This window comes from Bubalus bubalis, chromosome 3 (genome assembly GCF_019923935.1).
Source record: "Bubalus bubalis isolate 160015118507 breed Murrah chromosome 3, NDDB_SH_1, whole genome shotgun sequence".
Classification (NCBI taxonomy): Eukaryota; Metazoa; Chordata; class Mammalia; order Artiodactyla; family Bovidae; genus Bubalus; species Bubalus bubalis.
Window position 1 is genome coordinate 138,166,768 of NC_059159.1, and position 15,944 is coordinate 138,182,711.

The following is a 15,944-nucleotide window of genomic DNA, read 5'->3' on the forward strand; positions in this document are numbered from 1 at the left end:
AAAGGTACATTAATTTCTGAAATCGGTACAATTTCTTGATGTCTAATCATCTTTATCTCTTAAGAACAAAGGTCTTACTAAAGCAGAACCATGCTACCACTTTTAAGGCCCACATGTACAGTCTTCTTAAACTCACCAGAAGGGGGAGTGCCTGCATAAAGCAGGATCTCGGCACTCCCTCTCAAGGGGACAGTTATTTGTTTCAGGGCTCATAACCCAATGACATTAGTTGTGTGTGTGTGTGTGTGTGTGTGTGTGTGTGTGTGTGTGTGTGTATAATTACCAGGATCCCAGAAGGTGGAAGCATCTCAGTACTTGTAGTTCTTCATCCATACTTGTCATATCACAGGCCATGCTTGCTATTACTATCAAAATGAATTCCCTGTGATTTGCAGGAATCTAAGTTCTAGTTACAGACTAGAATACCTGAGTTACCTGGATTCCAAACTGGTGATGATTCCTATCCATGCTTCATTCCTTCCTGTTAGCCTATGCATAGTAGAAGTACCACAATACTCAAAAGCCTGGAGCTAGGCCGCCTGGATTCAAATCCTGCCTCTATCACCTGCTAGCTGTGTGGTCTTTGGTAAAATGTTTAATCTCTCTGCGCTTCAGTTCCCTCAACTGTAAAATGGAAGAACCATGGCACCTATTTCCTGGACTACTGCAAAGATTAAATGAACCAATATGCACAAGTACTTACAATAGTGTCTGATACACAGTGAATAAATACTGTATGTGATTTTGCTCCTTTTAATGGTACTACTCTGTAGTTGACAATCACCCTAGAGCTTCACAGACAAGGCAAAGAGAAGCAGACACTGAATCTGTTATCTTGAAAGCAGCTCAGTAAAGGAAACCTTGCCAATGGATCCTATTTTATTAATTCTTGGGGTCAAAATTTCAGCAAAGACCACCGGACAGGGGAGAGGCAATGCAAAGTTCAAAACATAAAGGATGACTTAATTATCCTAGATTTCACTTTCAGAAACTCAGGGTAGTCAAAACCCACATGAAAATATATGGCTTTAATAATTGCTGATGGTTCATAAACAGCCACCCAGGGGACCCCACATCATTGAGACTGTCATTGATGGGGGACCTTGCCAGTGCCCAGAAATATTGCCCTGCCACCTGAAACAGTCTGCCCCCACATTGCAAATATTTTTAGTTCACGACATGATTTACACATTCCCTGTAGTATGAATACTTTCTCACCTCTATCATTCCTACAAACGTCTACCGCTATTACCTGAGTTCATTTTTATGGATTTCCACTATTTTTCTTTCCAGCTTCTGTGACTGCTTGGGGAAAATCTCAAATTCACTGATGTAATTCTCAGGATGCTCATCAGGATCGTAATCACCAAGCTCAGCTGTAACCAATAAAAAATAAACAGAAAGATTAAAAACAACAAAAACAGGATATACATGGAATGGCTCCTGCCACCCAAAAGAAGAGAGTGGAACAAGCTCACACAACAAAACGCATTTGTCTCTATGGAAAGACTACAGCCTGAGTGTCTAGAAGGTCATATTCTAGTTTACATTTAGCTGTGTGATCTTGGACACTTGTTGAATGAACTCTCTGAGTCTCATTTTCTTCAACTATACAGTAAAGGAATTTAAATCGTTGTTTCTCAGTGGGGCAGTATTGGCATTTGGGGAAATAAACCATTCTTTATTGTTCCAGACCTTCCTAGGTATGGTAAGACATTGAGCACTCCCACCCTTCAGGTTCTAGGTGGTGGTGGCTCACCCACTGTTGTGAACACCCAAAATGCCTCCCAATATTTCCAGGTATTCCCCATAATAGGAGTGTTACCACCTCTATTTGGAACCCACTGAGTGTTCCTCAAGCCTCCTTTCTCTGAGTAGAAGAATTCCCTGACTGGAGCTGTTTACTCTGAGATTTGTGCAGGTGTGGCCCATGCAATGAAAAAAATCTAAACATAAAGGACCCAAGAGGATTTATTTATTTAAAAAATAAATGGATTGCTCTTCAAATTAAAGAGAGCATGTCTAAGTATGGCTGAGCATCCCTGATTAAGGTTTCTTTAAGGTTTCTGGCTTCTAATACAGGGTTCCTGCAGAGGGTCTTTAGGGGTAAAAAGAAATGCCTGCACATTTCTGAGCGCCCAGAAGGTCTATGAGAAGATGGACTAAGGATGAGCACTGACCACAGCCTGAAGCAGCAAAGGGGCTGTTCTTGCAATGGGAGTACATTCTACTGATTCCACAAGCTTTCTAAGAAAAATGAGCCAGAAGAGGCAAGCATCTCAGGCAGAAATAGCCCAGGAAAGTAAATTAAAGGTGGTGGGAAAACTGTATTGGAGGAACTTGATCATCAACATGACTTTGAAGTAGATAGAAATCAATATGCCTTGAGCACATCTGCAAAATCACATCCAACTCTGTAATTTGCATCTACTGTCCCTGTACTGTTGAATCATCTAATGATGGTAAAAGGACAAAACGGGGAGGAAAGCAAAGCTCTTTAAAGCTTCTCAATAGAGTTCAAATTACAGTACAACCTAAGTGTACACGACATGAGGAAGGACTTTCAAAATAAGATCCCAAATGTCAGCAGCCACAGAGGGGAAATTGATTAATTTGATATCAATATTAAAACATTTCACTAATATAGTCAAAATAATAAGTTGAAATAACATATTTGCAAAATACAAATCTGACAAAGGCTAATATCTAGAGTAAAGAAAAAAAAATCCTACAAATCTATAAGTAAATGGGGAGGAATTCCAATAGGAAAAGGTGAAGGAATGTCAACAGCCAATTCACAGAAGGGGAAACCCAAAGAGCTCATGTATGGAGAGTTGCTCAAACTCATCAGTGCTGAGGGCTATGCAAACCAAAACTCGAAGATGTCACTTTATACCTATAAGACTAACAAAAAGTTTAGTAAGTCGGATGATTCTATGTGTTGGCCGGAACATGAAGAAATAGAAGTGCTTATGACATATTTGAAGATTCTTGATGCATGCAGCTCTTCTAGAGAGCAAGCCCAGAGTATTTAGTTTAATCTTACAACCCAGCAAGCCCATTTCTGAGCATATATTCTAGAAAAACTCTAGATGCAACAAAAGATACGGGGCAACTTGGGTGTTCATTACTGCTGGGAGCAGTAAATAGCACAAGGGCAATATACCCAACTGGACTCTCTGCAGCAATTCAAAGCAACAAAATAGAACTATACCCAGAAATGTGAGTAGATTCCCCAGTGTTCTGAGCATAAAAAGGAAGGATTAAATATAGCCCCATTTAATTTATGAAACTTAAGAATATATACACACAAAACAATACTAATCATTTTATAAGGATGTATGTCAAGTCAATGATAAATACAAGAATCCAGTTGTTGCCTTTAGGAATGAAAATAAAGACTAATGAAAAAAAAGGAAACTCAACCAATAGGACCAGGGATGAAAGTGAGCCACCAACTAGTGATTAATTCAATCTAATCTAAAAAAAAACCACCCATAACACACCGACACATATAAACACACGCACACACACATGACCCCTGTGAGCTGGCTGTGGACCCCAAAATTTAGGAAATGGTATAACTCAGAGCCTACTTTTCCATAGGGAGTGGATCACTGATAGTAAACTATGCCACACCCAATGCAAATGTCAGCTTGCACAGTGGTTAGTAGCATTGTTTGTGCTTATGTTGTTTTGTGTTGCATTTGTATTGTTCGTGGTGGGTACTTCTCCTTTCAGGAAAACTTGTGAGATACCATGGCCTTGTACTGCCAAACACAGCAAATAAGTAGCCTGGCAAATGCCAGCAAACTAAGAGAAGGAACTCCATGGAATCTGCACAGGGTTGCTGACAAGGTAAATGTCAACATCTGCCCCATCACTTGCCCTGCTTTCTTGTTCTTTGAAGCTTATCTTTGACTTCACCTGAAGCAAAAGCTTATGAATGATTAAGCTCATTTAAAATTCTGTTTTCCATCCCAAGAAGAGTTGGGTAAGCAGCATGTGGTTCTCTCCGGCGCATGGTATTGAGGGCAAGGTTACAACAAATAACATACACACATGGGCTGGCATGTGAGAATGTAAAATTAAAATAAAAGAGAATTTAATTGTCAGCAAAATACAAAGAGCTGAAGCCAAATGATGAGTGTGATCAGATGATGGCAAAATAGGTATTGACTTTAAAGGGCACACAGGGCAGTGGCACTTCCCTTCTTTGGGGAGAGCTTGTTCCAAAAGAACTTGAGATACAAGACATTACAGCTCCAGGGTTGACTTCTTCAGAAGACTTCCCTCACCACCCTTGCTTGATGAGGGGCTGCATGGGATCAGAGTGGGGACCCCCTGTGTCCCTCTATGTAGACACTGAGACACCATCAAAACTTCCTATTTACCTGTCTGCCCCTACCCCACAAAGGGACTTCACATAACAATGCCTGCTACCTAGGAGTGTCCAATAAATGCTTGGAGAACACATGGATGAGGGAGTAAACCAATCACTCTTTCCCAGGTACAGAGATAGAGCATACTCTGGTGCAATTTATGCAAGTGCCCTGGTTCAATTAACATAGTGGAGAATTTACTATGTGCCAGACACAGGGGTACTGCAGTGAAAAAGACTCCCAGAGTCCCACTTCCATGAAATTTAGATTCTACATAAGAGGTGATGCATAATAAGCCCCCAACCAACTTAACAAGATAATTTCTGATATAAGTGCTTATTAAAAGACAACAAAACAGAGACACTAGAAAGAAAAATGTGCAGAGAGAGGCTCCGTTAATAGTCCAGGAAGACTTCTTAGAGGAAGTGACATCTAACAGAGTTCTGAATAGCTAGAAGGAGCCACAGACCTACAGGGATTGGACATACCAGGAGTAGGAGATAAGATCAGTAATCCTGACATGTTACTGTTTTGCAGAAGAAACAGGAAAAGATGTGTACCAAGAAAGGCCAAAAATAGATCCCTAGGGCTTTGTGTGTTTGTTTTGCAATTTTCATTATGAAAGACAATGCAAAGCATGCATTGAAAATACTCACATTCAGTGTGTACAGGTAGCAAAACTCTGGGTGGCTGCCTGTTTTATATACTCAGAACATTCTGAAAGCTTAAAACATGCTCCTTCAAAGAATGTTAGCAAATAAGATGCCAATAAAGAGTCACATGCCCTTGGCTTTCTAATCCTTTACTCCACATTTCCTATCACTCTGAAAGCATAAGCAGTTCTGACAAAGCAGATCTTTATCTGCATTTGTAACGATCTCCAAGGCTGCTGTAATAACTCCCCCAGCCACAGAGAGTTTTATGAATCCAGCTTTTACTGGATTTGCTACAAATGGCCCGTGGACACCACTGTGTTTTTGAGCTAAAAGGCTTCTTTGAGGTCTGCCAGTCCATTTCCAACTCTACTCTCCAGACAGCATCTGTGAGTGTGGCCAGTGATGATAGCAACGAGGGATGAAATGGGACCCTGATCATCTGGATGGGGGCTTTGTGGTTTTATCTCAAACATAAAACAGGATGGAGAGTTTCCCATTACAGATCCATATTGAGCTCGCCCTTGGAGAATTGACCATGATTCACTAATGCTTAAATGTGTTCTGAAACGCTCACAGGCTAGTCTGCTGCTCAGATTAGTATTGATTTGCTTTTCCTTTATGGAAGACAGTGCACCCTAACCAGGAACTTGCAGTCTTCACAGGAAAGAACCATGGGGTTCAAACATTCTTTAGCTCTGTGTATGAGAGGCAGCTTTCAGAAGCACGCACTCCACCTTGGAGTAGATGGAAGGACTAAATCTCATCAGGGTATCACCATCATCCTGATTTTAAACTTGAATGTCTCCAAGGGTTCTAACAGCGCTGCCAAAACCTGCTGAGCAGCACTATGTTGCTCCCAGAGGAAGGGGAAAAGCAACACAGATAGACTTCAGATTTCTCAAAGAGTGTGTACACTCAGAAACAGGGTCCTAGGAACCATTTCACAGCACAGAGCATCCCCTGGGGACAGTGGTGAGTGACAGTGAAACCCCAGGAGAATGATGGGGGTTTCTCTTAAGCTGTGAATGAAGCCTGGAATTGTGATCAGACAGGTGACCGTCATGAACCACTTATGACCCCAACATAAGCTCCTTCATTATTTCAGATCCTTTATAAGGGTGACATGCTCATTTGGTAATCTCTCTCTCACCCCTTCCCTCCTTCCTTCCCTCCCTTCCTCTCTCTTTCAATCTCTCCCTCTCTCTGCAACCCTCCTCTCTTCTCCTAGTTCCCTTCCCCACTCTCCCTTTCTCTCATAAACATGTCATCAGCATCCAAGCTACAAATGGCTGGAACACCTGAGTCCCTCCAAACAGGCCCAGCTGCCTCCCGGCAGGCCCAGGGGAACAGAACATCTGAGTCATTCTCCACGTGTGTCCCGAGCCCTTCCCCATGGCAATGCATTGCCTTGGGTCCTGGAGACTGCCTTCCCTCCAACAACTTTTTCTTACTGGTAGAAACAAATGAAAACCAACCTTGGGTCCTAAGTGTCTGCCACTTCCCACTAAGTGTTTGTCACTTCCCTCGGGGGCCTGTTCAACCCTGAGACTAAGTCTCATGAAGTCATCATGCAGCAGTGAAGGAGGTATGACCACCTCTTTCAATATATGAAGACATTAAAGCTTAAAGAGTTTAAATCACTTGTCTGTGGTGAAATAACCAGGAAATGGGAATTCAGGCTCAAACTGAGAAATGACAGACTGTGAGCCTGGGGTTCTCCTCACCACACTATGTGACTGTTGTAAAGGTGAAGAATTAGATATGGTACACATATATATACACATACTACACATGTGGATATACCTGTATAAATGCCTTGACATTTCATCAAGGCATTCATCAAAGGTTTGAAATGACACCTGTTTGACACCTGCCTTCCTGGACACAGATCGCCCGCTCAATATACCCAGCATACCCCACACTTGGTGTTTGGAGCTCAGGGCATAGAAGATCCCATAATCCTTCAGAGCTTCTTATAAAGTCATGCATTCTGTCCCCTTCAAAACAGAGACTCTGAGCTCTCCCTTGGGGCCTTGAGGACTCTGTTCATGCAGAGGCCCCTGGGACCACAACAACCCACCTTCCACCAGGACCCCAGGGGCTTGGGAGGGAAGGAGGGGGGCTCCACTGCTGACCACCCAGCCCTGACTGGCCTCCAACCATGGCACGGACAGGATGAGCACAGGCTGGGGAGGAGAGAGGCTCTGAACAGCCGAAGCTCTGCTGTCCCGTACAACGGTGGGGATGGGCAGCTGGGCCCACACTTACCTTGAACGATACAAGCACCCAGGTAGGCAGCATCTGAAAAGGAGCAGAGCAGTCGACCATGGAAAATATCTCTTTTAATTTGCAGGTACAAAAGATATCTGCAATGAAAAAGGAGAAAGAGTTGCCATAAGTTTTGGCTGAGGTCTGGAAGAAGCAGAAGGATTGTGTATCTTTCATCCACCTGGGTCACCAGAACCCTACCTGCGTTGCTTGGAGGGCAAGCAGAGGAAAACTGGGAGGGGCCCCCAGAGTTCGGAAAACTTGAAGTGTCTGCAGCCACTTCCAAGAGAGACGGGGAGGACAGAGGAGAGCCACGGGGCCTAGCTGCCACCGTCCCTGGGAGAAAAGTCCCACACAATGACAACCACAGCCGCCCTCGCCCCCACCGGCACCTCAGTACAGGCTGCCTGAGCTCTTGGTGGAATGAGGAGTCAGGAAACACACCCAGTCTTACAGAGACTAGTCCCACTCAATCAACCTCGAAAAGATGTGGTTACAAGGCCAGGAAGCCAGCTTATTCTCAGTGAGAGCTGTCATCTGTTTAGTATCCTCTCCTGCCATCTTCTCCAGGTCAGACAAACCTGATTCTGAGTGACAGGGGCTGGGGTGAGGGGTTGAGGAGCAGAGGACAGAAGGTGCTGGCTCCCATGGAAGGGTCAGCACCGTGCAGCTCCAGCATCCAGAGACTCATTGAGAGGTAAAATCCTTTGAATTTTAATGTTGCAGCAAACTCTATTTTTGAAAACACTGTAGCGCCAAACAAAAAAAATATGCCTGGCTCGATTCAGCTGGGGATGGGTGGGGGCGGGGTGTCAGCTTGCCACTCCTAGCTCAGGTCATGTCACCACTGTCTCCTCTGTTCCTCCACGCCAATTATGCCCTCTTCAGATCTCCTCCTATTTCTTAGCTGGATTGATTCTTTCATTGAAGGGTCAGGCCTAGGGTCCTTATCTCTGACTAAAGTAACTTTACAGACATGTGCCGATTCTTTCTGCTTATTTTACAGTTTAAGTCGCAGAGATCAATCTTTTTCTTCTTTCCAGGTTCCTGAGGCCAGGTGGGGGCAGCACCCCATCGGTCCCAGTCACTACCTCCAGAGCTCAAATAATCTCATCTTTTACTCAGGCTGAAGCTGAAGCTCTAGTACTTCGGCCACTTGATGCGAACAGCTGACTCACTGGAAAAGTCCCTGATGCTAGGAAAGATTGAGGGCAGAAAAAGAGGGCATCAGAGGATGAGATGGCTGGATGGCATCAATGATACAATGGACACGAACTTGGGCAAACTCCGGGAGATGGTGAGAGACAGGGAGGTTTGGCGTGTTGCAGTCCATGGTGTCGCAAAGACTCAGACATGACTGAGCAACTGAATAACAACAAAGCAGCTTCATGCACAACCCCACTTAGAGAGCCTGCCTGAAGTGCTCAGATCATTCAGGTGCTGCCAGCCCACCTAGTCCCATCCCAGAGCACTGGAGCTCACCATCTCCTGACACAGGGATGCACTGATGGGTTCAGTGGCTCCCTGGTGGTTCCATCTGATGAATCTTTATCTCATACCTGCTTTAGGCCATGACAGTGCTAGGCACTGGGGACACAGTGGAGACTCAAATGACACTTTCTGTCCCCAGCTTTGTATGGAATTGTATGCAGGGCATAAAGGTAGTCCCTAATAAATTTCCTGTCTGGGTTACTGTGAATTTTGTCAAAGGACCCATTTTGTCAAGGACCCAGAGTATCTCCCTAAACTGACACCTTTCACACTTTAGTGAGCTTGTGAATTACCCAGAGATGCTGTTAGAATGTGGATTCTGGTTCAGTAGGTCTGGGTGAGGCCCAAGAGTATAGATTTTCAACAAGCTCCCTGGTGATGCTGAGATGCAGGCGTATGGACCACACTTGAGTAAAAAGGTTCTAAACAGAGGTTCTCATCCTGACTGCACATCAGAATTACATGGGGGAGCTTTTAGACAATACCAACATGGATCCTACCCAGACCTAATTAAATCAGAATCTTGTTCCTCACCAAAACGTGTACATGAGTTTTCATAGCCGCATTCTTCATCATAGCAAAGCCGAATGCCCATCAACTTATGAAAGGATAAAGAAAAGTGGTATATCCATATAATGGAATATTATTGACTCATAAAAGGAAGGAAGTACCTACTGATTCCTGCTACAACAGGGATGAAAGTTGAAAACATTAAGCTAAGTGAAAAGTCAGACATAAAAGGTGTATGGACCACATATTGTATGATTCCATTTGTATAAAATTTTCACAATAGACCAATCTACAGAGACAGAAATGTAGCTTCATAACTGCCAGGGGCTGAGGGGAGGGGAGAACGGGAAGGACGGCTTGAGTACTTGGTTTGCTGCTGGGGTGATAACAATGTTCTGGAAGGGGATCACAGTGATGGTGATGCAACCCTGGGAACATACCAACCCCCTGACCTGTATGCTCTAATGTCTACCTGAGGGAACTAATGCTTTTGAAAATCCAATTGCCTTGGAGTGGTGGTTCTTGCAGGAGGGCATGGCAACCCACTCCAGTATTCTTGCCTAGAGAATCCCCATGGACAGAGGAGCCTGGTGGGCTGTAGTCCATGGGGTTGCAAAGAGTTGGACACGACTGAGTCAATAAGCACAGCACAGCACAGCCGTTCTTAAATTTTAACCTGCTTTACAATTACCTGCAAAGTCACTTCAGTTGTGTCTGACTCTCTGAGACCCTGTGGACCATAGCTTGCCAAGCTCCTCTGTCCATGGGATTCTCCATGCAAGAACACTGGACTGGGTTTCCATTTCCTTCTCCAACGATTACCTGGAGTGCTTATGAAAATACAGATTGCAGGACCCCATCCCAGGCCTGGGGCAGAGACCAAGTTCCCAGGTGACGCTGTTGCTGTTAATCCAGTGACCTGACTTTGAGGACCAAGGCCCTTGACTATTTAGAATACCAGGGTTGTACAAATACTTGAGATGATGAAATCTTTCTTAAAGATTTTAAACCACCAGGCTGAATGCCATCAAGTTTCTTTGCTACATGCTGTATGTATGCATTAAACAAAAAGCATTCCATTCCACGTTTTGCTGAGTTTAGCAGTGAAAAATGGTTTCAAATAAATATTCACTCATAAATGAGAGGTTTGGGTTCTGATCCCATAACTCAGATATTGAGTCTGATGAAAGCTTCCTGAAAAAGAAAATCAGCTTTCACAACAGCTGAGATTGGGTCCTTACTCAAATTAGCAAACTCTAGAAATAATCATGGATTATTATGGGTTCCACATAATCCACTGAGCCTTGCAAATGGCTTCAGGTTCAGATACTCATTTTTTAATGTAACAGTCACCAAAAAACAAAAATAATAATGCATTTACATTTAGTCTCACCCCTCCCTGCATGAAAAAATTAAGCAATGAAAACACAAGAGGATCGGGGTCACACATTATTATGTTACCATTGATGATACACTTCTCCATCTAGTATGAATTTAAAGATGGTTCTTACCAAAACATTTTAAGGCAATATGCTTTTATTACACTCAATTGTATATAGCATTTACCTAAAGCCCTAGAAATCTAAAAGATTGTAAGGTGATTGTGTAAATGGAGAGATAAAAAGGTTAAAAAATGATTTCAAATGTCCTTCTTGCTGAGTATTCTTGTTGTTTTGCTCTTGTAAAACTGCTTTTCTTTCTCAGTGTTTATTTACACCTAAGCCTGGTCATAAATGTGATCTTAGCTTCTCATTTATTAACTTCTTCTTAAATTTTAGATTAACTTATGATAAAATAACTTATCAAACAAGAAAAACTAAACTCTTTCGAGATAGGGTTTAAACATAAGTATCTGAGTCATTCCATAGTTTGCAGATTCCTTTCAAATTCTAAGGACAGTGTTAACTCAGAAAAGCCCATTTCTGCCTGTGCAAGGACACAGTATTATCTTAATTTCCATCAGAGACATAAAAATGTTCCACTATTAATACCTTAGCTATTCAGACAAAAGTAGGAAAATGCTAGCAAATTTAACTGAGAGGGATTTAACTGGAGTTAGTAACTAAAACTTAGTACCCTTTTACTTTCAAAAGGGGCTTTTCTCAACATCAACAACAAAAAACACATCCTTAATTTATATTGTGACACATATTCAGTTTTTATCCTCCAGAAAAGATTTTAAAGAAAACAAGTGACAAAAGTGAGCCATTTTGGCCCCCTGATGAAATAATGCCTGGCATGAGTATTTGATTTGATCTTCCTAATTACACTGTTAGCACCCAGAGGGGAGGACAAATATCTCCAAATATGTCTCTCTCTCTCTATTTATTTAAGTAGCTCATACAGCCCTTGCAGATAGCAGAACTGAGGAAGAACTTAACAAATAAATGATTAAATTTTTCAAGCCAAAAGCAGGCTGAAGCCACATACAATTTGATTCTATTTGCATGAAATGTCCAAAACAGGTAAACCCATAGAGACAGAAAGCAGATGAGTGGTTTCCTGGGCCAGGGGGATGAGAGAGTGAGTAGTAACTGCTCATGGGTATGAGCTTTCTGGGGGTCAGGGGGATGATGACATGCTCTGGAACTAGATAATGGTGATGGTTGCCCAACATGTTGAATGTGCTTAATGGCACTGAATTACAACAAAAAATAATTTGTTACGTGAATTTTATCTTAATTTTTAAAAAAAGGCAGGCCAGATTGCAAAATGCCAACCACCACTTACAATGTCCATCATCTCCTTTCCCCTGCATACCCTGCCCCACCCCTAAGCACAAACCTCTGCCAATGGCTGTGCACAAATTACTAATAGAGAAAGGCTCCCTTCCAACGTCACCCTTTGCCACTATGGTAGAGCCTGACTGGCCCCTCATGGATAATAAGATGGCACAACCCCCAAGAACCCTACATGTGCCTCTGCACACAATGATCAGGGCCAACTGCCTTTGCTTCTCTTCTGCGCTTGGACCCACACAGATTATTCTAAGAGAAGACTAGATGCAAAGACTTTTTGCAGTCATCAAATCAAAGCCTCATTAAGAACTAAGCACTAAGAGCATGGGCTCTTCTTTATCCACCGAGTAGGCCCTCCTGGGACCCTGCTCAGTGGCACTGCCAAGGCTGCTTGTGGAACCTCCAGAAAGTACACTATTTGCGCGTGGCCGTGGCAGAAGGAGACAAGAAGTGGGGGGAGGCCCAAGAACTAGAAAATGCAAATAGCTGGGCTGAGAACACTCTACAAGGAGAGGGTAGCTGGCTCCACGGTTGGTTTAGCAAGTGGAATGTGGGATGACAAACATTCCATTCTGTCAAGGGATCTTTTCCCTTCCAGAAAATCTTAGATCCCCAGGATAAGTCCCAGGGGCTGCACTAGCTATGAATTTGCCCATATCCTAAAGACAGTCATCTTCTGTTTATTTTTAGCAACCCACTGTCAGACGTTTTCAGGGAGCAGCTCCTCCTTATCCCCACTGCTTTTTTGCACAGTTAATTACACTCCTAATGACAACGGTTTGAAAAATCCCAAGACAATTAAGTGCAAGAGAAACAATGCCAAGCCAAATACTGAGCTGAGGCGCCTGCTTGGTGGAGATGCTCTGCTCTAGGAGGAAGACTCAGCGGCCCTGGCATTGGCTCAAGGGGCACGTTAAACACACAAACAAACAAACAAAATACCTGGTGAGCTCTTCTTTAATCTTCAAGGGTTCATGTGGGTAGAATTTCACTCTAAAGCACATGGTGTATGGTGGATGAGCTGAAACATCATAAAGAAAAAGCATGAGAAAAGCAGCAAAAGACCATGAACTCAAACACACACAGGCGAGTCAGCCATGCAGCCTTCCCTACTCTAGCCTGGGGGGAGTGGAAGGAGGATTTTCTGAAAGAAGAAACAAAGCAACAGTGACCACAAAACTCAATGGAAATGCTTGACAAGACACCTAAAGCAAACTAGGATACAGGCAACCTAGTCGGTCAGTACAGCTTTCCATGTCACGGCTCCTTCCTTCTCTCCAGGCCACAGCTTCAAATAACATTTTCTCTTCCAATTCTTTCCACTCTCTTCTGACACATACACTGTTCCTAAGTACCACTCAGGATTTTGGCCTAGTGAAATATTTTTTTAGCCTGTGAGATGGAAAAATGTCACCAGACATGACTAGTTTTCCCAAAGTGATAGTGCCTGTGAACTAAAATCAAGATTCTTAAAATGCAGTCTGCCATGTACAGATTCTACTCTGTATAATTTTAGTATTATTTTAGTGTTATCTATCAATGAGGCAGTTGCTTGAATGAAAAGAAACACTTTTATAACTTCTTGCTTTGTCTGAATCAAGATGGCTATATGTAGACTGAAATTCTGGTTGAGGTTTGTTGATTCTGGAATGTACTAATTGCATTAAAACATCCAGAACTCAATAAGCTCCCAAGGGGATTCTATAGGATTTCTGATACCTTTAATTATAAGACCACTGTTGACTTGCAATATTAACCTAATAAATGCACACAAGTATAGAAAGATACATTCAGATTTCAGTTCATATACAAAATGAGCATCTTAAAATCAAAGAAGTATGATGATTAGTAGTATTATTTCTATGGACCTGACATTATTATTTGTCTCTGAATCATTATGGTGCTTGAGATCATCTCTGAGTCTACATCCAAATGTGACTATGAAATAGCACTCTCTTCTGTCTCAAATCTTCTTTCATAATAAGCAGGGGTTAAATCACCAGTCAATTCTATAACGTCTGGGACTATTCTGTATGTAGACAAATTCTTTATGTAGAACGGACTATCAGCATCAAAAATGAATGTATAATGAGGATAATTTAATCTGGAAAATAATTATTTAAAACAGTTTGAAAGAAAGCATCCAATTCCCAGGAAAACATAGCAGCATCTTGCTGGATATCTCAGCAAAGAAAAACTGATTAAAAATACAGACGCGCACACACAGGTGTCAGAACCCTTTACTCAATGCTCCACTTCTCCACCAGAAACTAGCAAATTTCTTAACTGAGTTGTTTGACTTAACTGTTTCTTAACTGACCGTGTGTTCCCTACACTTAAGAAAGGGAGCATTTTTCTGGAGCACGAGGGGAAAATGTATACCTCTTATACAGCAAAAAATGAAGAAAAACACAAATGGATTCTTAAGTCATTCATCTTTTACAATATCTAGAAACTCAGTTTTGATTCAAAATATTTTATCTTCACACATTCCCCAGGTTTTTTTCAATTGTTTATATCATCTCTAAAAAATGAAAACTAATAGTGTTTTAATGATAAAATGTGTCCTTAATAGAAAGATTGAGACAGTTGTTATACAAGCAACAGAACAAAAAAGAAAGCAGCATTAAAAAAAAAGGCTTTTTCTCTTTTCTTTCTTCCTCCTTTTATTAAAGTCCTCAAAATTAATACATGTTTAAGCACAACCAATGAAGCTAGACAGACAGATGATAGAGAGATGAAAGACAGATAGATGGATACTGATAGACAGACAGATGAGCCTTCCCCTTTCACTTTCCTTCACTTTTGTCTCCATTCCTGCCCTTTCTGTCCTCCAGCTCCCCACCCCACCCCAGATTCTCCAACCACTGTTAACAACCACTTCCTCTCTATGCTTCTCCACTTTTGCCATCCTCACACATGATTACACACATAAGTAATTTTTAAATTTATTCTCACAAAATGAGATCATACTACATATGTTTCTCGTATTTCATTCAACTATCTTGCCCATCCATCTAGGACATTAGGTACAGATCTAACTCACTGTCTATAACAACTGCATAATAGTTCATATGATACACTAGAATTTACTCCTCTATTCTTTTTTAATTATTCAGGTTGTTCCAACATTACAATACATGCATTCTATAATGTATACCATGTATATTATTGATATATACAATAGTGAGTTATATCATTAAATGCAAGTGTTTTTATTCCATATATCATTAACTATTTCATATATTATTAAATATATATATTTTAATATAGATTCCCAATATTTGAATTTGGGGGAATAAAATCAGCTGACTGAAGGCAAATAGAGAAAAGGAGGCTCACAGAAGGTAGACCCAAATGACAGCTGCCATTTTCTCTTCTACCTGGTCAGTGTATTTCCTTGCCATGCCCTAGGCTGGCTTCAATAGGTATCTGAGCTCATTGGATACAAACAGGGATTTGCACTCCTCCTAAGGGACCACGCAGTGAGGCTCAGAGGCAGTCCCCAGGCAGCCATCTTTGAATTCCATGACTGTAGGCAAGCCTTTCAGCCATCCTTGTTCCAAGACCTGAGGCTTCAGAATGATCTAATGCTTCTTCCACATGGAGAGCCCTTCCATTATTTGAAGACACAGCTCAAGGTCCTTCTGAGCCTTTTCTAAAATAAACATCCTGAGGGATTTGCCTGGTGGTCCAGGGGTTAAGAATTTGCTTTCCAATGCAAGGGATGTGAGTTCTATCCCTGGTCAGGGAACCAATATTCCCACATGCTGCGGGGCAACTAAGCGTGCACACCACAACTACAGAGCCCACCAACCACAACTACTGTGCCCACGTGCCACAGCTAGAGGAGCTGGCACACTGCAATAAAAAGCTCACACTGCCAAAAAATTAATACA

At 42.1% G+C, this 15,944-nt stretch overlaps 1 protein-coding gene across 14 annotated transcripts in view; it reads right to left on the reverse strand.

Annotated features, from left to right (window-relative positions):
• FRMD3 (FERM domain containing 3) overlaps positions 1-15,944 on the reverse strand; it is a 380,275-nt gene that overhangs the window by 108,647 nt on the left and 255,684 nt on the right. For all 14 annotated transcript variants that reach the window (XM_044940217.2, XM_044940218.2, XM_044940224.2 and 11 more), the window contains 3 exons: positions 12,988-13,066; positions 7,307-7,404; positions 1,253-1,376 (listed from right to left, as the gene is read on the reverse strand). In XM_044940217.2, the coding sequence (XP_044796152.1) occupies positions 1,253-1,376; positions 7,307-7,404; positions 12,988-13,066 (301 nt within the window). The remainder of the gene's footprint in view (positions 1-1,252; positions 1,377-7,306; positions 7,405-12,987; positions 13,067-15,944) is intronic.